General features: G+C 47.2%; 1 protein-coding gene across 1 annotated transcript in view; it reads left to right on the forward strand.

Annotated features, from left to right (window-relative positions):
- The window catches only part of LOC137433382 (voltage-dependent T-type calcium channel subunit alpha-1H-like), a gene marked incomplete at its 3' end in the record, with an annotated part of 532188 nt that overhangs the window by 355069 nt on the left and 152151 nt on the right, over nucleotides 1–24968 (forward strand). Inside the window, exons 9-10 of the mRNA XM_068125712.2 lie at nucleotides 2441–3284; nucleotides 24317–24879. Of these exons, the coding sequence (XP_067981813.2) occupies nucleotides 2441–3284; nucleotides 24317–24879 (1407 nt within the window). The remainder of the gene's footprint in view (nucleotides 1–2440; nucleotides 3285–24316; nucleotides 24880–24968) is intronic.

Below are 24968 nucleotides of genomic sequence, written 5' to 3' on the forward strand. Positions count from 1 at the left end.
CTGCCGGAAGGTCTCTGCAGCACTTCACAAATCTCGTCTTTATGGGAGAGTAGCCAAACCAAAACCACCCCTGAGAAAAAGGTGCATGACAACATGCCTGGAGTTTGAAAAAAGGCACGTGAAAGCCTCTGGGAGCATGAGGCAAAATATTATGTGGACTGATGAGACAAAAATTGATCTCTTTGGCCTGAATGCAAAGTGCTACGTCTGGCGGAAACCGAGCACAGCTCATCACCCATCTAACACCATCCCTACCGTGAAGCATGGTGGTGGCAGCATCATGCTATGGGGATGCTTTTCAGCGGCAGGGACTGGGAAACTTGTAAAGATGGATGGAACAATGAAAGGAGCCAAATACAGGCAAATCCTTGAAGAGAACCTGCTTAGACTGCGGCGAAGATTTACATTCCAACAGGACAATGACCCCAAGCATACAACCAATGCAGCACTGGAATGGCTTCAGAACAACAACGTGAAAGTCCTTGAGTGGCCCAGCCAAAGCCCAGACTTGAATCCCATTGAGAATCCAAGGAAATACTTGAATATTGCTGTTCATCGATGCTCCCCATCCAACGTGACAGAAATTGAGCAAATCTACAAGGAAGAATGTGAGAAAGTTCCCAAATCCAGATGTGCAAAGCTGATACAGACATACAGAAGAAGACTCGAAGCTGTGAGCTCTGCCAAAGGCGCTTCTACGAATTATTGAATCAAGCGGTTGAATACAGATGTAAATTAGATATTTCTGTATTTAATTTTTTAGTTACTTTGTAAAAGTCTCCAAAAAAATCCACTTTGACATTATAATGTATTTATTTTGTGTAGATAGGTGACAAAAAAATCTCAATTTAGTCAATTTTAAATTCAGGTTGTAACACAAAAAAATGTGAAAAAGCCAAGGGGTGTGAATACTTTCTGAAGGCATTGTACGTCCTATTGGGATCGCAATCCTTTATCCATGCTAATCGGCCTCCACCAGGCTCATGTAATCCTTGTCTCATCAAACATTACTTTCCAAGTACTGAGAGCACAAAACTTGACCAAAGAGCATTCTATAAACCCAGAGGCAGCAATATGAATGTAATCAATGTGCTTTTGTTTCCCTGTAAATAATCAGAAATAAACTCGTGGGATTGGCTTTTCAAATGCCCTCACTCTTATCCCACAGCTTGTTCTTTCCCACTCAGACCTCTGTCTATTATATATAGTATCTGTTCACTGGTAAAGCCTGAGGCAAGACAACCACTGCCCTGGCATTTTAGTGTCAACCCCATTTAAATTAACCCCGTATAGCCCCAGGCAGGCCCAAGTAAATGTGTTTTCAGTTTATAACTTGCCAGGTAATAATGACAGCAATAATGGATGAGAACAATGGAATGTTGATGGAGATACGCTAACCATCATAGGAAGCAAGAAGGAGTTGATATTTTGGGCAGGTGTTAACCCATCATCAGAGCAAGAGAGGGGCAGAGAGAGAGAGAGACAGAGACAGAGACACAGAGAGACAGTTGAGAGTTGAGAGTTGAGACATGGTGTGAATGAATCAAAGGTGTGTGTGCGCATCAGAACAGGGTCAGTGGTCATCGAGCCACAAGAGAATGAGAATGACTGATTTTGATCAATTTATCAATCAGTTATTGTCACTAAACTAACTAAACTAAACTAAACCACTAAAGGTGGTTTTTTATCAATCAGTTATTGTCAATTTTCAGTTGGCTGGTGGCATAAATTGGCAGCCTGGTGTTGGCTTAGCGGTTAGGGTGCCGGCTTGGGATCTTAGGATCCTTGGTTCGAATCCCGGTCGATCGCTGAATTAACACCAGGGGGGTTGACTCAGCCTGTCATCCTTCTGAGGTCGGCAAATTTGAGTACCAGTTCACTGGTAATTCCCTGTGTGTTGCAAGAGGTGACTAACAGGGTTGGTGGCAGGAAGGGGATCCGGCCATAAAACATCGCTTCAAAAAGGGGACCACGGTGCCCAAAAAAGGCCAACCCCTGCTCTGCGGGGAAAAATGGCCTCTAAAGGTGGTTCTTTTTTCTTCTTTCTATCAATCAGTTATTGTGCACGTCTCCCTCTCAATTCTGTCTACATGTGCTGCACTGCAAATCGCCTGGTGCCGAAGGTGCTCGAGGATGTGTTATTTATTTATTTTGCATGGAGGTGGTTGTACTTTGAATGGATCTCTACTTATTTATATTTTACCCCATACACGCGAATCACAAAGCGGGGTTAAGCGATTGGTTCACTTATCTCTGTCTACAAACGTCAGTTTATGATCGAGGAACAACCTATTTAAATTGAATGTTATATTTTGAACATGAATCACAAAACAAACCTGTAGTTCAGGAGGTCTTTGTCTCTGGATTTGTCCCACTCGCACATGTGCAGCCCTTTTTATCGTTTATATAATCCTCATTGTTATTTTTCCTTTTTCTGCAGATTGGCTCATTCTTTATGATCAACCTCTGTCTAGTGGTCATCGCCACACAGTTCTCAGAAACAAAGCAGCGAGAATACCAACTAATGGAGGAACAACGTGCACGGCAAAATTCAGACAGCACACTCGCTAGCTATTCTGAGCCAGGAAGTTGCTATGAGGAAATCATGCGGTACCTGGGACACATCGTCCGCAAGGCACGGCGACGGACAGGACGCGTGATTGAAGAGTGGCACAGCCACCTCAAAGAGAGAGTGAAGCACAGTGCTGGCAAAGAGTCTGCTTCAGGACCATCCATTGTGAATACAAGTCAAGAACAGAAGAAGAAAAAGAGCAAGGGAAAGAAAGCTCAGAGGAGAAAAGGTCAAGAACAGCAGCAGAGTGGTTGTGGGTCACGCGCTTCAATACATCACCTTGTACATTACCATCACCACCACCACCACCACCATCATTACCACATCAATGGTGGAAGGCAGCGAGTTGCTCTTCGTGGCCCCACTGCACCATGTCCTCATAGGTCTGGTCATTGCTGTGCAACACCTACTCAGCCTGCGCACTGTGGACCAAACCCACATTCTGTACACAGCGTTTACCACGCGGACTGTCACCTGGAAGGCACCCGATTGGCTGAGGGTGGATTGCTGGGAAGCTTTCGGGGTGTTGCAGAGTTAATGACCTACCCCACAATCGTTGCGGCCCCACCGTCTTCTCAAACAAGTAGTCGTGGACATCGGTCTCGCTCGTCGGGCCGAGATCGAGATGCAAGGCGGGGACGCAGGGAGTCTGCTCCTAGCGTCAGTTTCCCGCCATCATTACACAAGCCAGCAATATTTTTGAGCCACTGCGGTAAGCTGTTCCCTTTTCTATGAACCACCTCCATGATTTGTTTCTCCACAATATATACTTTATTGTTTGTTGAGGCTCCCAGAAGTGCTGAATGACAGACCCTAGTCTTTATGGTAACAAATCAAGGCGTGGTACTCTGGTGGGCAGAGGGCCGAGAATAGCAGTAAGACAATGGGCATACAAACAAAAGCATTATATACAATGGAAAAAGAAGACAATGGGAGCGAGATCACTGAGAGTACAGAAACTTTATTTTATTTTTGCACATTAACCATCCAAAATATTGTTGCAGATTCGGGGGTCGGCGCTACCCTTATCAAGGGTGGGGGGGATTAATCCCCTTGTCTTTTAAGCTGGCCGTCCCCCAATCCTGGAAGCTATGACGTCACTTCCAGTCGGTGGTAAGTAGGGTTGTAAGCCCAATGAGTCTTAGTACCTAAGTACTACCACCGGCCATAAAGCGAGGAGATAACTCCCACCCGAGCCGCAGCGTTAATGGATACGCCGAGCGAAGCGAGCCGCGACTCGGGCCGTTAACAAATACTAAACCCGATTCTAAGCGGTTCCGAAATCGTGCCACAGGTACTCAATTGAAAGAAAAGACTAAAGCGATCGGATAAGAGGAAACCAGAGTAAGGGAGAACAAATATGGGTTTATTAATTATGTACAAAAAACCTAAAGAAGAGAAAACGAAAGGAATATACAAGAAGAAGAAGAGCAAAAGGACACAGGGCAATCTTATCTATACAGTCTTACTTACAACCCCGGACAACAGACACACTTACACGGGATGGTAGTGGTAGGGGAGGAAGGTCCCGGCAGATGGGTCCAGGCAGGTCGACTCCGTCCAGGCTCTGGGTCCACGGGCGAAGAACGGCAGGCAGCTTCGCTTGCCGTTGGCGCGTGACCGGACCTTACATATGTGAGGGACTGGACTGCTGCGTACGTATAGCGTGCCAAACGCTCTCTCTCCCGATAAATCAAGGTCCGTATCAAACAGGCAGTTCGTAACAACAAGCTCTCTCGGCGCCGTTCTTCAATAAACAGTTCGTTCAATGCAATCCCCCGGCGCAGTTCATTACCATCGATGGTTCCCTGCGCAGTCCTCAAAGCAGTCCTCCTGCTTGCGCTTATATAACGCGCTTTTAGATTAATCCGCGCACTTTGAGGCCACGCCCGCCAGCGAGCTCACCTCTGCCCTGGTTGGTTAGCGAGGGCTCACCGGCTACGCCCTTGACGGCTCGTTGACAGGGCCACGCCTCGTTCTTGGCGCCCTTCTTCTCCAAGCTTGACCGCGTGCATAATGGCGTTTGGAGCGAACGCTGAGGCGGCTGCGGCTGGCAGAGGCGCGTAATACAATTTGGAGAGAGAGACTGGAAAAATGGATGGAATGGGGCCTATCTTATTTAGTTAATGCAACGCAGATTCAACTATTGGGAACACAGCCTTATCTGAAGCACATACTAAGGAAATAACTGACAGTCCTATGGTGTCCTACGTGTTGCTGTGGCCTAACTAGGGATGCGACCTTTGACCTTTTAACTGATGGAAATTATTTACTAGTATTATTTACAAAGTGAGGGGTTCTAAAACCGCAACACTATGAAAGATATCGAAATTACGTTTGTATTCAATGCGGATGCTTTTTCGTATAAAAATGTTATTTAGAAGTCTTAAATGGCTGTTCAAAGTAAGTTTAACTGAAACCGGATAAATCATGATGTTATTGACATGTTTTCATTACCCTTTTAACCCTTTATATCAGTGGATAAAGATTGAATCTACAGGGAAATTTCCTGAGTACCTCATTAGTCATTCTTTGGCATATCTCAGGCAATAGTGGGCATACTCAAACCTGGAAGGCAAACACGATGTTTGTGTTGCTGATCATTGTTGTTTAAAACAGACTCTGGTGGTTAACCCCTGGAAGTTTAATGTAAACCACATAACTCGAGGTTGGGGATGAACAATCCACGTGAGGTGTCTGCGGGTAATAAGGCCCACTTGGGGCTACTCCCATGTGTACACCTCTTAAAAACAAGCACTCACCGCTCAGTGGCTAAATTCAGAATTCCAATTTTTCTTTTTTTCAATCCAAATAAATCTGTGCACACCTTTATATAAAAGCTCTTGAAAATGGTAACACTTAATTTTATTAGGAGCTTGTATGAAGTTCTTAATAAATTGTAATTCCTGTGTGAAATCCATCATTGTGCCACGGGAGACCAATGATGATATTAATTGGGTGGGTATGGGTAATGTCGAGGTTTAATTTTAAATCATTATTAGGTCAACATAATTGTTGTCAAAATAATCCATTATCCTCTCCGTGGTTTTACAGTGAAGAGTTTTAATACTCGGGAGAAATAAGGCTTTCGATACAAAACATCAAGTACATAGCTCAAGTACAGAAATTGACAAAATACTCATATGACAAACCCAATGACAACCAGCCTATCTCTCCCCATACCTTGTGACAGTGCCTATTATATAGTGTTTTCAGCTGTTAACCAAGAAGGGTGGTGGGGTGAACTTGAAAGTACAGAGGAGTTAGTTAGGTGGAGATGGGGACGGGAGACCTTGAGGAGATATCTCAATAGTAGCGTCACGAAGTTGGGGCCTTTGGAGAAACCTAGCCAATGAGAAGACCCCAGTCGGTTACCGAGACAACAAAATTCCCCAAGGGGCGAGTTTCCCAGAAATTAACCGTAAACATGCAGTCCACCCATCAGAGGCCTCCAGTAAACTGCTTGACATGAAAGTCCAACCTTGAGATAACAGACTGATTGTCACCTGACGTGAGACAGAGCATCTGACTGCAGTGTGTAGAATTAAAACCTATTTCATTAGGTGGCATATGCTATTATACCTGATATGTTATTAGTCCCCTACCGGTGTACACCAGAGGGGACTATAGGTTTGCACTCCATCTGTCAGTCTGTAGGTCTGTCAGTCCGTCAGTCCGTCATGCAAAGAACAGCTTTCCGGACTTTTTTTCTAAACTCTTAATGCTAGTGATTTCAAACTTGGTACATGGTTTCCTCATGATAAGTTACAGATCAAGGTCGAACTTCACGACGTTTCGATCATTTTTGACAAAGTTATGGCACTTTGAACTTTGGTAATTTCCCCAACAGTTTTCCGGACTATAATTTGGAGTGTGGTAAGTCAAAGCTGTTAATATTCCTTGTTTTAACTCCAATTTACATTCTGTTTCCACTTCTAGTGAGCAGTAGGGGTCTGTTCAACCATTCATGAACTTTATTTGGTGCAAATCGGATAATTGTAGCCGAGTTACCTCAGACCATGAGTTGGTAATTATATAATTCACACAGTGCAATATGTGCAGGCTACTCCACGGAGCGACCTTGCGGGCTTATTTTAACTCCAATTTACATTCTTTTTCCCCTTTTAGTGAGAAGTAGGGGTCTGTGCAACCATTCATGAACTTTATTTGGTGCAAATCAGATAATTTTTAGCCGAGTTACCTCAGACCGTGAGTTGGTAATTATATAATTCACACAGTTTTCCGGACGACAGACTGCCGGTAGGGGACATGTATTGCAGCGCAATACTCAGAATGCTTGTTCTTAATAGCTAATCTGTTCAAATTACATAATACATATTTTAATCGATCAGATTAACAGTATGGCAAGGCTCCTGTGTAGATGAACTTAACACCAGGTAGCTTTAATGTGTATTCATCTATACACATTTCTATACACATCTATACACATATTATACACTATTCTGTGTAAGCCTGGTGTTGGCTTAGCGGTTAGGGTGCCGGCTTGGGATCCTAGGATCCTGGGTTCGAATCCCGGTCGATCGCTAAAATAACACCAGGGGGGTTGACTCAGCCTGTCATCCTTCCGAGGTCAGCAAATTGAGTACCAGCTTGCTGGGATGAATGATCCCGGTGTGTACCCCGGTTTAGAATAGGTACACCGTATCCCTGCGCATCGTAAGAGGCGACCAAGGGTTGGCGTCAGGAAGGGCATCCGGCCATAAAAACATTGCCTCAAACAGGGAACCATGATTGTCATGGGGCCCGCAAGGCTAACCCCCGCTCCAGCGGGGAAAATGGCCTTAAAACGATCATTCTTCTTCTATTCATCTATACAGGATACAATTACCACACTCTCAATTAGTCAAAGACTACTCTAATGAAAAATTCACTTCAAAAGTGAAACATCTTTGGTTGTTATTTTTGACCCCCAACCACTCATCCTACCGACAGTGGGAGTGTTTACCCCTGCAGCATGTTGGTTTTTTATTGAACTGCTTGCAAAATGACTTCTAAACTCTGTTTTATCTACAACCGAGTTCAAACACAAGTTTTGACTTGTCCACAAAGTCTTGTTCTGGCTAAAACCAACATATAGCAGGATATCTCAAAAAGTTTTGGATGGATTTGGATGAAACTTGGTGGAGAGGTTGTGTGTTTGACAAGACCAAATCAATTCGATTTTGGTGGAGATCTGAATACGGATTCTGATACGAGAATTATTTAATATTTCAAAGTGATTCTTCACCATTGAGAGATCGGGGAAAAAGCGATAAATAACATTATATTTGAAAAAGTTGTGGACGAGTTATGACTAAACTTGGGGGATGAGTTAGTTAGGTGACAAGAACAAGCTGATTAGATTTTGGATCAGGTCCGAATCCAGATTTGGCCTATCAGTGGGATACAAAACGTAAACTGTTCAGCCTGGCGGAGGTATGCGCTCTACCGAGTGCCCTTCTAGAACAACATTATTGGACGTCACGACGTCGATCGATATGCTTCCGGCAATATTATTTCATCATGATAATACTTGTACCAAGTTTGATTAAAATCCATTCAGCTGTTCTCAAGTTATCACATTTTTACCTGACATGACCTCTGACCTTTGATCTGTTGATGCCATAATCCAATCAGTTCATCTTTGCATCAGATATAATTATACCACGTTTGTTCAAAATCCCCTCACGTGTTCACAAGATGGCATGGCAACATAATTTTAACTTAACATGACCCCTGATTTTTGACCTTTTGACCCCAAAATTTAATCAGTTCATGTTTACATCATTATACACACCTGTACCTAGTTTTAATTTAAATCCCTTCAACTGTTCACAGGTTATTACATTTTTACCTGACATGACCTTTGACCTCTCGATGCCATAATCCAATTAGTTCATCTTTGCATCATATATACGTATACCAAGTTTGTTCAAAATCCCATGACTTGTTCATAAGTTGGTGTGGCAACATAAATTTTACTTAACATGACCTTTGACCTCTTGACCGCAAAATTGAATTCGTTTATCTTTGCATCATACATACTTATACCAAGTTTGTTCAGAATCCCATCAATGGTTCACGCGTTGGCACGGCAATATAATTTTTACTTAACGTGACCTCTGACCTTTGGCATTTGACCTCATTACCCTAAAATCCAATCTGTTTATCATTACCTCATTATACATACCTGCATCAAATTTGACTAAGATTCTTTCAGTCGTTCTTAAGTTATCGCAGTTACCAAGTAATTGTAACTTTACATGACCTCTGATATTTGACCTCTTGAACTCAAAATCTAATCAGTTTATCTTTGCATCATAATACATACTGGTACCAACTTTGGTCAGAATCCCATCACTGGTTCACAAGTTATCACGGTAACAGGATTTTTACCTAACATGACCACTGGCCTTTGGCCTTTGACTTTGTGACCCCAAAATATAATCAGTTCATCTTTACATCATTATACATACCTGCACCAAGTTTGAATTAGATCCCTTCAGCCATTCTCAATTTATCGCGGCAACGAAAACCTATCACGGACGGACGGACGGACGGATGGACAACCGGACAGAAAACCTGAAAACATAATGCCTCCAGCGACTTCGTCAGCAGAGGCATAAAAACAAATAATTAATGTATATTATTTTTAAAAGGAATACAGCACCTATAAAAGGAGGCATGGTCTGTGAAACATAGCAACTTGGTCAAACAGGCACACATATATTGACAAGAGATTAATAAACTCAAAATTAAATGAAACTGTTCGCAATGTTCACTTGTAAGAGGAATATAGATCGTCAAAAAAAATTGAGCTTTGATGATAAATACGTTGACCATAATGTCAATCACCATGGATGGTGCTTTGGATAAAAACAGTCCGACAGGATGGTGCAGACGGAGCGCATTTGCCTCTGAGCTGTCGAGTCTGAATTACATTTCCGACATGACTATAAACTGTCTGATTGGTGGTACCGTTGGACTATAAACTGTCAGAACAGCTCAGTTCGATGTTAAAGATCCTTTGGTGTATTTCGCCAAGAGCGGTGAGTTACCACCGGCACCCTGAACAAATTACAAATTCTTGTCCTGTCTGACTACTGGGAAGGCAATGCTGAACCACCCAGCATAATCCTTGCCGCAAAACCAATTTGCCAACACCAACACTGTCAACAGAGTATGGAAGTAAGGCATATAGAGATAGATAATATAAGCAGGTGTGAGGCTAATTATCTCACCGCTGCTTGCAGGGTTTCTATTTATTTGAAGAGCAGGTTAGAAGGAAGCATAAACACAAATATATATGCTACACTGCATCACCTATCACGAGTCAGGCTTGGTGCTCACCCCTCTCACAGGGCACATGTTTCACATGTGAAAACTTGTCCTGGACATCTCGCTACATCATTATCGGGTGCTGCAGAAACAGCCCTCAACCACGGTAGGAATTTGAAAGTTAGCCACGGTAAAGGGCATGTAACGGCCTACACTTTTATAAATGCACCATGGAGGTATTTAACCTCAATGTGCAACTGCTACCTTGGGGAATGCGAAGTAACACGGCAGAATGTTCACCTCGTTTTGATGGTTTTTTTTATGTAGCCAATGAAGCAAACACACACAGCGTGTTTAAAAACAACTGCATATTTGTGATCACAAAGCGATTGCAAGGATAAGCCTCCCCTTTATCCCTGGCGTTTGCTTAATTGGCTACATTAGAAAAAAAAATCCGCAATTCATTGATGGCTATATTATCTTCGGACCGCCATATGACCTTGACCTATAAACATTTAGGGATAGAGTGCAAATTAAGAAAATGTGTTCCCATCTAAAATCTATCTGCAAAACTCAACAACACGAAAATCGGAGGAAAATTACTGAAATTATGATCAAAAAGGTCAATTTTGGTCTAATTTCTGTTAATTAGGTCACAATCTGAAAAAAAGTATGTCAAGGACAATTAATCAAATATCAGGTGCACACCTTCAGTGTAGGTTCACGATTGTGATCCAAAAATATATTGGAAGGCCAAGCGGCCTTTGAGTTTCCGCATTGACAAAATTGAGCGATGACAAAAAAACAAAACGCATTGGTTTAGTCAGATCGCCATTTGACCTTGACCTTTACCCAGAGGGGTGTGATATAAATCAAGTGTAAATGCAGCTTGCTCTAAGCTATATAGAGAGGCCAATTTCGTTCTGTTCAAACAGGACTTAGTCGATTTGTGGTGAAACATGTTAAAATGCCTATAATTGGTCATTACCGTAAAAAAATAGTTCAAAGTCATGAAAGTAGGTCACCCCACGTACTTTGTATTCCCATTATTGATGCAAAATTTCATTCCAAAAGTCCAAGCCGGCTCGGGATACAGCTCGTAAATTGGCAGTGAAGGAAGAAAAAACCCAAAATGGTGGTTTTGTACTCCTAGGGTTATAAGTAACTATAGGGTACCGGTAATTACAAATTGGGGGCACTAACTACCCATACAACACACCTTACAACAGCTATAAGCCATCCCCTATTCTATAGGGGAAGGCTTAATAATACAAAAGTAAAAACAAACTGCAATTCTGACATGAACCGATTGATATGTCCAGAGAAAAAGATGTCCAAGACAAAAGCAGGAGTGATTTAGGTACACCAGGGAAGAAATGTAGCATGGGCTGGCAGGATAGTTTAGAGGTATGCACACTCACCTTTGAGCAATCTAGTCTGGGTTCTAATTACGATGCACGATTAAATTGGCAGCCTGATGTTTCGCATGCAGGACCAAGCGTCAGTGTGTGTATCGTCAATCGGAATGATCTTAAGCCGGAAGATCGTTATGCCCGCTTTGGTTGTTTGTTGACGTGAAAGATCCCACCATGCATTTCGGGAACAGGAGCCAAGTTTTGCCAGTACCTGAAGCCAATTAGAAATTATTGGTCAACTCACCTCCATCCACCATCATGTCTGGCCATCCAGTTTGGGAAATGGGCCAAGAAGGTGGAAATGTTGAAGAATGAATCAAGAAGGCCAAGAAGGTGGCCCCAGCCGACCCCAAAAATAAGGTGGAAATGAATGGGGCCATTGAGAACATAGTAGTCGTCAAAGTATCGCTAGTTGTTGTCCAAAATGATACCCCTCATCATCTTGAAACCTCACTAAAGTCCTTCTTTTGTATGCAACACAAAGCTGTGAGTAGCATCATCGGCTGATGACGGCTGTGCCACTGATGTATCACCCTCTGTAGGTCAGGACAGAGATTTGGATTTTTTCCAGGATGTCGGCCATAATCCACCAGCACTTAATGAAGGACACCATGTGATCTTTAACGTCCAACAACTAATGCTGGCAAACGGGATTCCCAGTTTAACGTCCATCTGAGGGACGGCACACACGATTTTCCCAATACCCCAATTATGAATTTGATTTTGTCCTCTCAGGACACATTTTAAGAAAAACACAAGAGCTAGGCTTGTAGTAACGTGAGGTGGCAGGGTATAAAGGGAACTAACTGGCAGTGCAGCAGTTGGGCACAATTGGACAAAACCTGCAAGGGAATGAACAAACAGGAAGAGAGAGGAGAGGAGGAAACACAGTAACCTGCAACTAAAAGGGTTCAGTCAGGTAGGGTTAAGAGGGTGGGTAGGAAAGATCATCGGTCGGGATGGAGGACATGAGATGGGACGAACGTGCTTGCTTGAAACTCTGGAGGGAAGAATGTGATTGAACAGCCTCAGGAAGGCATGCATTGATTGAGTGACCTCGATTTCAGTTTGTTTGAGAGGTCAAGGGTAGCTATAACCGTTCCATTTATGTTGTGTCTCATGCAGGAGGTGGTGTTTTCTCTCTTTTGATACATTTGTTAATATAAGCATACTAGGAGTATATATGCTGCCCAGACATCCTAGATTAAATGATATAACTGTCCTGGTTTATATATACTAGCGTGACTCGGCACGCCCTGCGCGCCATCACCACACGTCGTTTCAGAGGGATAGGCATCTTTGACCATTTTGGTGTCTTTTAGGTCTTTTGGGTCTTTTTTTTTTTTTTTTTTTTTTTCGTATACAAGATCGAGGCTCGTGAAAGAGCTAAACCTATCTGCAAAATCTACATGGTGTTTGGTGTTTTGGGTCTTTAGGTGTTTTGGGTCTTTAGGGCCATTTGGGTCAGGATATTTTGGATCCTCTGGGCCTATAAGGGTATTTTGGGTCTTTGGCGTGCTTTGGGTCTTCGGTGTCTTCAGGGGCTTTTGGGTCTTCAGAGTTTTTTGTTTCCTCTGGGTCTTTAAGAGTCTTTGAGGTATTTTGGTTATTCGGGGGTATTTTGGGCCGAACGGGTCTTTAAGGGTCTTTGGGGTCTTCAGGGTGTTTTGGGTCTTCAGGGTGTTTTGGGTATTGGGGTCTTTTGGGTATTTTAGGTCTTTGGGTCTTTTGGGTCATTGGGGCCATTTTGCGTCTTCAGGGTCTTTTTGAGCCTCTGTGCCTTCAAGGGTATTTTGGGTCTTTGGGGTGTTTTAGGTCTTTGGGGAATTAAAGGGCCGTCAAATTGGGGGAATTCAATTGGGGAAATTAAAGGGCCGTCCAAGGTCTGAGCGGTCTCAGCAGTCTAAACGTAATTAAGAGTGTTAATTAAGAGGGTATTCATTTTATTTGAAGAAGAAGACGTTTTCGTCACATATAAACAAACAAACACAACAACATAACGACATGACCACATATGTTTGCTCTATTACAATAAGATACATACAGTCACGTGAAAAAGTAAGTACACCCCATGTAAAGTTTTGACTTTTTCAACATATTTCAACATACAGCTATTTGATCCTCATTTCAACAATATTGATAGATAAAGGTGATATAATATAACAAATATCATGAAACATTTACATTTTGTAGTCCATTGTATAATTTAAATAAACATAAATGCAAATTTCGCATGTGGAAAAAGTAAGTACACCCCTACATTTATCACTACTTCAAATACCTAAAATTAGAATCAGGTGCACCAGTTCAGGTGCAAATGATTAGAACATCATTAGAGAGGATCTTGGAGGAACCTGTCTTATTTAAACATCAGACATTTAGTTTGGTTTGCGCTTTGTTGTTGAAGTGTGCGGCGTCACCATGCCTAGATCAAAAGAGCTCTCTGATGCCTTCAGAAAGAAGGTTATAGATGCCTACGAGTCTGGGAAGGGATTTGCAAAGATCTCCAAACAATTTGAAATCAATCATTCGACTGTCCGGAAGATCATCTACAAGTGGAGAAGATTCCAAACAACTGCCAACTTGTTCAGGCCAGGCTGCCCCCAGCAAGTTCAGCCCGAGAGCAGACCGCAAGATGCTGAAAGAAGTCTCTAAGAACCCCAGAATGTCATCACGGGACCTACAGGTAGCTCTTGCCACTGTTGATGTCAAAGTGCATGAGTCTACCATTAGAAAGAGGCTGCACAAATTTGATCTACATGGGAGGTGTGCCAGGAGGAAACCTTTGATGTCCAGAAAGAACATCAGGGCAAGACTAAAGATTGCCAATGAACACTCGGCAAAGACCAGCACTTCTGGAACAATGTGCTCTGGACAGATGAGTCAAAGGTAGAGCTATTTGGCCACAGTACCAGAAGACATGTTTGGCGAAAACCAAAGACAGCATTTGACAACAAGAACCTGATACCAACTGTAAAGCATGGTGGTGGAAATATTATGGTTTGGGGCAGCTTTGCTACATCAGGGCCTGGGCAGCTCACCATCACAGAATCCACTATGAATTCTTCATTGTACCAGAGGGTGCTTGAGGATAATGTGAGGCCATCTGTCGGAAAGTTGAAGCTCAACCAAAGGTGGACCTTGCAACATGACAATGACCCTAAACATGCCAGTAAATCCACCAAGGAATGGCTGAAAAGAAAGAAATGGAGGGTTCTGGAATGGCCAAGTGAAAGCCCGGATCTAAATCCAATGGAAATGTTGTGGGGGGATTTGAAACGAGCTGTGCATGCAAGAAACCCCTCAAACATCGCACAGCTGAAAGAATTCTGCATGGAGGAATAAGCAAAATTTTCTCCCAGTCGATGTCAGAGACTGGTAGACAGTTATAAGAAACGCCTACTTGAGGTTGTTTCTGCCAAAGGGAGCAATACCACCTATTAGATCCAAGGGTGCACTTACTTTTTCCACATGCGTAATTTGCATTTAAGTTTATTTAAATTATACAATGGATTACAAAATGTAAATGTTTCATGATATTTGTTATATTATATCACCTTTATCTATCAATATTGTTGAAATGAAGATCAAATAGCTGTATGTTGAAATATGTTGAAAAAGTCAAAACTTTACATGGGGTGTACTTACTTTTCACGTGACTGTATGTATATTGTATATATATATAAACCAGGACAGTGTACACATATATATACACACACCCGAGGGGAAGTCAATAAGTAACCTTGAAATATTTTTCCAAACTTGTTCATTTCATGAACGTGTGTAACAACTGTTATTTTTCAACATAATCTCCATTGCGTTCAATGCATTTTTTCCAACGCTTTACTAAGGCCTGGATTCCTCTAGGAAAAAAAAAATTTGGCTGCTTGTGTAGCCATTTGTGCACCGCCTCTTGGACCTCTTCGTTGGATCGGAAAGTGGTTCCACAAAGCACCTCTTTAAGTGGCCCAAAGATGTGGTAATCCGAAGGGCGAGGTCTGGCGAGTAGGGTGGATGAGGAAGACATTCAAAATGCATGTCATCGATGGTTGCAGCTGTAGCGCGGGCAGTATGGGGCCGAGCATTGTCATTCTGCAGCAAAACACCGATAGTGAGTAGTCCATGAAGTTTTGATCTGAATGCTCGTTTCAGATGATTTTTAAGGAGGTCGCAGTATGATGCACTGGTGACTGTGGTCCCTCTGGCCATGCAATGCTCTACAAGTGGGCCTTGGCTATCCCAGAAGAGCATCAGCATCACTTTTCCAGCGGACGGCTGTGTGCGGAATTTTTTGGGCTTCGGTGAAGTTGAATGGTGCCACACTTTGCTTGCCCTCTTCGTTTCTGGCTGAAAGTAGTGCACCCAGCTTTCATCCCCAGTCACTACACGCTGTAAGAAAGCGTCGCCTTTTGTTTCGTAATGTCGCAGAAGTTCTTCACATGCGTCCACTCTCCGTTCTTTCAGCTTGGGTGTGAGTTGTCTTGGCACCCACCTTGCAGGCACTTTGCGGAACCCCAGCACATTGTGAATGATATGGTGTGCTAAACTATGGCTAATGTTCAATTCGGAGACCACTTCATCCAGCGTAATGCGACAGTTTTCCCTTAGTACGCGCTCAACTCCTGCAACCATTTCTGGTGTGCCAGCTGTGAGGCCGGCCCGAGCGAGCAGGATCTGCCACACTGGACACTCTACTTTTAAACTTCCTTTCCCAGTCGTACACCTGCTGCGGCGATAAACTTGCGTCACCATGTTGCATCTTCATTCTGTGATGGATTTCACTGGGATTCACAACCTCACTTCCCAAGAAACGGATGACAGAACGTTGCTCCTTCCTGGTGCATGCGTCTAAGGGAGCCGCCATCTTGGAACTGCTCTACTGACGTCATACGCTCAATGTTGCCAGATCTTAAAAAGGCAAAACATGACTCTTACCCATAGATATAACATGTGTCGTCTACAACTACACACATTACATTCTCGAATTTATATCGACATTTTAAGGTTGCCTTTTGACTGGCCCTCGTATATGCAGTGCATTCAGAAAGTATTCAGACCCCTTCACTTTTTTCACATTTTGTTATGTTGCAGCCTTATGCTGAAATCGTTTAAATTCATTTTTTCCTCATCAATATACACTCAATACCCCATAATGACAAAGAGAAAACAGGATTTTAGAAAGTTTTGCAAATTTATTAAAAAGAAAAAGCTGAAATAACACATTGACATAAGTATTCAGACCCTTTGCTATGACACTTGAAATTTAGCTCAGGTGCCTCCCATTTCTCTTGATCATCTTTGAGATGTTTCTACACCTTGATTGCAGTCCACCTGTGGTAAATTCAATTGATTGGACATGATTTGGAAAGGCACACACCTGTCTATATAAGGTCTCACAGCTGACAATGCATATCGGAGCAAAAACCAAGCGATGAGGTCGAAGGAACTGCCTGCAGAGCTCAGAGACAGGATTGTGTCGAGGCACAGATCTGGGGAAGCCTACAAAAAAAATCTCTGCTGCATTGAAGGTTCCCAAGAGCACAGTGGCCTCCATAATTCTTAAATAGAAGAAGCTTGGAACGACCAGGACTCTTCCTAGAGCTGGCCGCCCGGCCAAACTGAGCAATCGGGGGAGAAGGGCCTTTGTAAGAGAGGTGACCATGAACCCGATGGTCACTGGCTGAGCTCCAGAGATCCTGTGTTGAGATGGGAGAAACTTCCAGAAGGACAACCATCACTGCAACACTCCACCGATCTGGGCTTTATGGCAGAGTGGCCAGACGGAAGCCAAACAGTTCAATCCTGGTTTCATCAGACCACAGAATCTTGTTTCTCACAGTCTGAGAGTCCCTTAGGTGCTTTTTTGCAAACTCCAAGCGGGCTTTCATGTGTCTTTCACTGAGGAGAGGCTTTCACACGCCAAAATACAATCATGAGGAAGTTAACTCAAGGGTTGTGCTTCATACACAGCATGCACTGGAGCAGGGTAGTAAGACTCTAGACTCTAGAGTGTGTACTGTGGACACCGATGTAATTATCGTTGCTGGTGCATTCCACAATCTGGCAGTGACTCCACATTTGGGTGACATCTGGGTTTAATTTGGAATGGGCAAGCATTACAGATTCGACAGCATAAGTTCCCTCTGTGCCAGCCTTGTCTAAGCAAGATGGCAAGCGCTAAAAGTATTCCATACATCTGGCTATGATATCACATCGGCCTTCAAGGGCATGTGCAAGATTTCAGTCTAGCAGGCCGACAACGATGTCACAGAACATTAATGTACATGGCTTTTTCACCACTTTGAGGTCCTGATTATAAACTCTGATCATATCCAGAAGCTTGAGAGGCTGACAATCATCTGGATGACAAAACTAGTCTTTTGAACTCGGTCAACAAGACAAGAAAGGAACTCTTCTGCTTGAATGGAGTAATCTATCCATGGACAGAATGCTGTGCACACATAATGCTCTACTTCAACACAACTGTCGGGTGGTGTAACATGCTGGAATTTGGACAACCAGCACACAGACAAAGCAAGTGGTTCCTTCTCCACAGGAATTTGTTTGCACCAAGGTGTCAGTTTGGATGGCAATTCCAGAGGCCTCGAGAGCATGCAGGGAGTTGATCAAATGCATCTGCAAAGGAAACTGCTCCAAATGCAAATGTGATAAAGGCAGCCTTGACTGCGTGCCACTTTGCAATTGAAAATGTAATTCCTACAGCCAACCCAAACACTGAGAACATAGCATATGTGAAACTACAGACACATTGAGGACGGTATATATGTTTTCGATTGCAATACTGAGATAACTAGATGGTTTTCATAGAATATTTACCCTGCGCATTCAAATTGGTACGAGCCAACTCTTCTGTTTTTGAAGGTTTTTTTCTTTGATCCAATATGGCATCACGTGAGTAATGACATCATAAATTAATATTCTCTAATATAATTGTTGTTTAGATCACGCTCAAGAAATTGCTGTACCTGTCATATTGATGGTCATTAGAATAGTGATGGTCATTAGCAAAATGGATGGTCATGAGAATAAATGCAGTAGTAGATGATATTATTTCGTGTATCAATAGTATTGTCATGTCCAAAAGCATATTCAGTGGCCCCAAAAACCCAAAACCCATATTTTGGAAACTATGCAGCCTTCTTATGGTTCCCGTAGCCCAAGATAGATGATTTTCATCATGGATGTCGGCCATCTTGGATTTGAGTGTATTACCTAAAAAGACCTCCACCACTCCCTCCAAAAATGATTAATATGCCCGAAGGAAGCTTCATGCCAAATTTTGTGCTTCTATCCGCACTGTAATGATAAATTCACTAAGCCGCCTGACTTCTAGGCCTGGAAGAGACAGAGTGGGTAAGAGCTTCTTGCCGAGACACCACAGAGTCCTGACAGATATGCTATCAAACACTCCTGGGAACATAGGGATCGAGACCTGTGGCATAGGTGACTTCTGCCTAGTAATATACGTACAAAGGCCGCAACAAAATCTACTCCACTTTTGGTGAAATCTGGATCAGGTTGTCATACAGAATATCATTGAGTTGATTCCTTCACGAAGCGCTGTTGCCGGCACCATTGCCAAGTTCCAAATCCCTGCTTTTAACCGACAGATGGCATTGCATCAGCAGCACAGCGCACCCTCAGCTAATGATGTTACCCAACAGCCTTGTGCTGTATACAAATGAAGAAGAAGAAGAAGAATTGAGATGACAACTTCATGTGTTCAAGCACCTTATGATGCAAAAGGACAGGCTAACAGATACTAATACCTGTAGTCCATTTTGATTGTGTTTGTATCACGGATTGTTAAAATTGTAGCGACCCATGGGTCCCCCAAAGCTCGAGATCAGCAACAGAATCTCCTGGCCCAAGCCGGTGACGTAACCGGCGGCCAAACCTCGGCGCCGAGGTTATAATCCTTTGCACCTGTCGGTCACATGACCACCAAAGCGTGCCTCGCCTGAGAGGTGTGGCTTTGGTTATGATGTATGCTTTTTGGTTTGGATATATATATGCGAACCCGATAAACGGGTTTTCAGAGTTCCCGAGATGATTATTCAATAAACATCTTCTCGGACGAGTTTGTGTCTTGTCCGTCACTTCGTCCGTCTCAAGCAGGAGCGCTGCTCCTTCACTGGTGACCCCGAGTTTACGACGCGCGATGGACACGGCAGTGTCCCTCAAACTGCCCACTTTCTGGGAAGCACATGCCGCCGTCTGGTTCGCTCAGGCGGACTCCCAGTTCGCCCTGCGTGGCATTACGGAGGACACCACGAAATACCATTACGTGGTCGCCGCGCTCGGCTCCGTGACCGCCGCCCGCTGCCTGAGCCTCCTCCAGAGCCCGCCCGCTGACGGCAAGTATGACGCCATCAAGGCACTTCTTCTGGGCGCTTTCGCCCTCTCCCCGGCTGAACGTGCGCGACGCCTGCTCGACCTTCCTGAGCTCGGCGATACGCGCCCGTCCGAACGTATGGACTACATGCTCGCGTTGCTCGGCGAGCATCCCTCGGATTTCCTTTTCCAAGAGCTTTTTCTCCGCCAGCTCCCGGCCCAGGTCCGGGTCGCCCTGGCAAGCATGACCATCACGAACCCCCGCGACCTCGCCAGGGAGGCCGACAAGATCGATTCGGCAAGCCAGCTCGTCGGAGCGGCGAGCCAGCTCGTCGGGGTGGCTGCCGGGAGCCCGCCCGCCGCCCAGTCGGCGCCCGCGGCGCAGTTTCCCGCCCGACACCCGCGACGCAGCTTCCTTCCCGGAGGCCGCCGGGCCGGCGCGACTGGCAGCCGCGACGCCGCGTCGCCCGGTCCCGACGTGTCGACCGGAGCCCCCGCCAGACCCGGCCTGGTGTTATTTCCACGCCAGGTTCGGGCGGCAGGCCCGATCATGTCGACCCCCGTGCACGTTCGGCAAGTTGGGAAACGGGCGGGCCGGCGCTCACTACCAGCCATGAGCGCCGGCCGTTCCGGAAACCTGCTATTCATCGCGGACCAAGCGTCGGGGCGGTGTTTTCTCTGCGACACCGGCGCTCAGCTGAGCGTCATTCCCGCTTCGGCGGAGGACAGGCGGGCCGCCATTTGTGGCCCCTCCTTAATCGCGGCCAACGGCTCCGCCATCCGCACCTTCGGCCCACGCACCGTCGCCCTCCGCTTCGGCAGCCAGCTCTTTCGCTGGGAGTTCGTGACGGCGGACGTCCCCATGGCTTTGCTCGGGGCCGATTTCCTTTGCGCCCATGGGCTGCTGGTCGACGTTAAACATCGGCGTCTCGTCAACGCCGAAACTTTCAGCTCGCTGGCGTGCGCCTTGAGCCGTTCCGCGCCCACCGAGCTTTCCTGCGTCCTCCCGTTGGCAGACGACTTCGCGCGTCTCCTCGCGGAGTTCCCGACCCTCACGCGACCGACTTTTTCGGCCGTCGCGGTGCGTCATGGCATCGAGCATCACATTCCCACTACGGGCCCGCCGGTGTACACCCAAGCTCGCCGTCACGACCCAGCCAAACTCGCCGTCGCCAAGGCCGAGTTCGCCGCGCTGGAGCGCCTCGGCATCGTGCGGCGCTCCGACAGCGCCTGGGCCTCGCCGCTGCACATCGTCCCGAAGCCGGGGGGCGGATGGCGGCCATGCGGCGACTACCGCCGCCTCAACGACGCCACTACCCCCGACAGGTACCCCGTCCCGCACATCCAGGATTTTTCCGCCCGGTTGGCGGGGCGGACCATTTTTTCAAAAGTGGACCTGATTCGGGGGTACCACCAGGTGCCCGTCCGCCCGGCCGACATCCCGAAGATGGCCGTTATTACACCTTTCGGCCTCTTTGAATTCCTCCGGATGCCCTTTGGCCTCAAAAACGCGGCACGGGCGTTCCAGCGCCTGATGGACGGCGTGCTGCGCGACTTGCCGTTCCTCTTTACATACCTGGACGACATCCTCGTCACCAGCACGTCCAGAGCCGAGCACCTCCTCCACCTCCGGACGCTGTTCGGCCGCCTCAGCGAGCATGGCTTGATCGTCAACCCGGCCAAATGTCACTTTGGTGCGGCGACGATTGACTTTTTGGGCTACCACATCACCTGGAACGGCGCCGTACCGCTACCGGCCAAAGTCGAGGCCATCGGCGCTTTCCCGCGCCCCCGCTCCGTCAAGACGCTGCAGGAGTTCCTCGGGATGGTGAACTTTTACCACCGCTTCGTGCCCCGAGCTGCGCAACTCATGCGGCCCTTGTACGCCGCCCTCCGCGGCCAGCCGGCGAAGCGCGACGTCGTCTGGTCCACGGACATGGACGCTGCTTTCACCGGCGCGAAACGGGCCCTCACCAACGCCACGCTGCTGGCCCACCCGGTACCCCATGCTCCCATCGCCCTCACCACGGACGCCTCCGACTACGCCGTGGGCGCGGTTCATGAGCAATGGGTAAACTGGGCCTGGCAGCCGCTCGCGTTCTTCAGCCGGCAACTCCTGCCCAACGAGTTGAAGTACAGCACTTTCGACCGCGAGCTCCTCGGGCTGTACCTGGCCGTCCGCCATTTTCGCCACCTCCTGGAGGGCCACCCGTTCACGGCCTTTGTCGACCACAAGCCATTGATTTTCGCCATGGCCAAGGTCACGGAGCCGTGGTCGGCCCGCCAGCAGCGCCACCTCTCCGCCGTGTCGGAATACACCACGGACATCCGGCACGTCGCCGGAAAGGACAACGCCGTGGCCGACTGCCTTTCTCGAGCCGGCGCCAACGCCGTCCACCTCGGCGTCGATTTCGCCCTGATGGCCACGGACCAGGCCACCGACGGCACGGTGCAGGCGCTCCGGGTGGCGGACACGGGCCTCCGCTTGGCTGACGTCCCCTTCGCGGACACGGTCCTGCTTTGTGACGTCTCCCAAGGCCGACCTCGCCCCGTTGTACCGGTCACCTGGCCACGTCGCATTTTTGCTTCGCTCCACGGCCTCTCACACCCAGGCCGGAAGGCGTCCCAGAGGCTGGTGTCGGCACGTTTCGTCTGGCACGGGTTGCGACGGGACGTCCGCGACTGGGCCAACGCCTGCACACCCTGCCAGCGGGCCAAGGTCCGCCGTCACACCCAGGCTCCGCTGGCTCCTTTCACCATGCCCGAGCGACGTTTCGACCATGTCCACGTGGACCTGGTGGGTCCCCTGCCCCCATCGCAGGGGTTCACCCACCTGCTTACCATGGTGGACAGGACCACCAGGTGGCCGGAGGCCGTGCCCCTCGCCTCCACCACCACCGCCGACGTGGCCCAGGCGTTCATCGCCACCTGGGTCGCGCGTTTCGGCGCACCGGCGGACATCTCGTTGGACCGCGGCCCACAGTTCACGTCCGAACTGTGGGGTGCGGTCGCCCGCACGTTGGGCGTTACCCTGCACCGCACCACGGCCTACCACCCCCAGGCCAACGGGTTGTGCGAGCGGTTCCACCGCTCCATGAAGGCCGCACTCATGGCCGGCCTCCAGGACGACGGCTGGGCCGACCGGCTCTCGTGGGTCCTTTTGGGCCTCCGCACGGCTCCAAAGGAGGACCTCCAGGCGTCCACCGCCGAGCTGGTGTACGGCCAGGCCCTCCGCGTCCCGGGCGAGTTCGTGCCCGACGCCACCAGCCCCTGGTCCGCCGCGCGCCAGCGCATGGACTTCCAGGAGGCCGCCAAACGTTTCGCCCCGGTGCCCACGTCCCGCCATGGCGACCCCCAATCCTACGTCCCCCCAGCACTCCGCACGGCGGAGTATGTCTTTGTGCGCCACGACGTGCACCGGGGGCCGCTCCGGCCACCATACGACGGACCCTTCCGGGTCCTACGACGGGACAACAAGTCCTTCGTCGTCAGCATCGGCGGCCGGGCGGACCGGATTTCGGTGGACCGCCTCAAGCCGGCCCACATGGACGTCGGCCAGCCGCCATGGCTGGCTCTCCCACCGCGGCGCGGCCGCCCCCCCGTCCACTGCACCCCCCGTCCGGCCACCCGCCACCACACCGGACCCCCCCCCTGCGACCAGCCAGGGGTCGTTTCGGTCGGGTCATCCGGACCCCCCTCAGGTTGACCTTCCTGGACCAAGTCGATTCTGGGGGGGCGTGTGTAGCGACGCATGGGTCCCCCAAAGCTCGAGACCAACAACAGAATCTCCTGGCCCATGCCGGTGACGTAAGCGGCGGCCAAACCTCGGCGCCGAGGTTATAATCCTTTGCACCTGTCGGTCACATGACCACCAAAGCGTGCCTCGCCTGAGAGGCGTGGCTTTGGTTATGATGTATGCTTTTTGGTTTGGATATATATATGCGAACCCGATAAACGGGTTTTCAGAGTTCCCGAGATGATTATTCAATAAACATCTTCTCGGACGAGTTTGTGTCTTGTCCGTCACTTCGTCCGTCTCAAGCAGGAGCGCTGCTCCTTCAAAATAATGTTTGTTTATAATCAGGCATGTTTATTTTATCCTGGCAGGGTACTGTAGTTATTACACACTACTAACAACTAGGAGTTATCAATAAAAGCTTATGTAGCTTAACAGTAATTTTTAAACCTCCGCCACCGAAGGAGGATGGAGGTTATGTTTTCACCTCTGTTCGTCTGTCTGTCTGTCAGCAGGATATCTCCAAAAGTTATGGACGATTCGGACGAAAGTTGGTGGACAGGTTGGGTGTGTGACACGGAGCAATTGATTCGATTTTGGTGAAGATCCGGTTCCGGATACGAGAATTTTTTATAACTTAAGTGATTCTTCACCATTGAGAGATGGGGCCAAACACGATAGACTATATATCAAGATATCTCGAAAATTTCTGGACGGATTCGGATGAAACTTGGTGGATGAGTTGGGTTGGTGAGAAAAGCAAGCTGATTCGATTTTAGTTAATGTCGGACACAGATCCGGTCTATCAGTGGGCTACAAAACATAAACTGCTCAGCCTGGCGGGGGTATGCAATCTACCAAAAGCCATTGTAGTATTTCCGTTTTTTGCCAACAAGATATGTGCAAAAGGTTTTTTCGCAAACTGACTTTTAACCTTCTGTGCTTCTGTTTCCTCCCCAGCTTCTAACCGGCCTTCCTCACTTCCCATACAATTCAACTCGAGCGCTGTTCCCCACATCACATTCTCTGGTGTTCTCTCCACTCAGCCTGACCTGCTTCCAACGGAACCTGACTCTTTATCCCACTGCCATCGGTACTCGTCTCGGGTTCCTTCAGCCAGTGGTTCTGATTCCTCTGGAAGCCCAGGTCGTTGTAGTCAGGACCCAGGACCTTCTCACCTCCAATTGAGAAAAAGGTCACGACAATCTCTTACATCTTCTGCTGATGATGAGGTTGTAGATGCTGTGGTCTATGGTGCTGAAGAGATGGGACAAGACCATGAGGATGACGAACAAGATGATGAGTATTGGTCAGATGATGAGGAGGACGACGATGATGGTTCAGAGAACGGGGAGATGGAAGATGGAAAAGGCTATCACAAGAGGCTAAAGACCTGCTTCCACTGTTGCACTACTCTGAGTGATCACTTTCGCTGGATCGTGGAGAGCAAATACTTCAACCGGGGCATCATGGTTGCCATCTTGTTCAACAGCATCAGCATGGGGATTGAATACCACGAACAAGTATGGCTTTGTTTTTAATGATTATTTAGTATATTATTGCTAAATCAAATGACTATGCTAATTCTTTGTCTCATCAATTTGTATTCCCG

The sequence above is a fragment of the Myxine glutinosa genome, chromosome 10, assembly GCF_964187855.1.
Source record: "Myxine glutinosa chromosome 10, kmMyxGlut1.1, whole genome shotgun sequence".
Lineage (NCBI taxonomy): Eukaryota > Metazoa > Chordata > Myxini > Myxiniformes > Myxinidae > Myxine > Myxine glutinosa.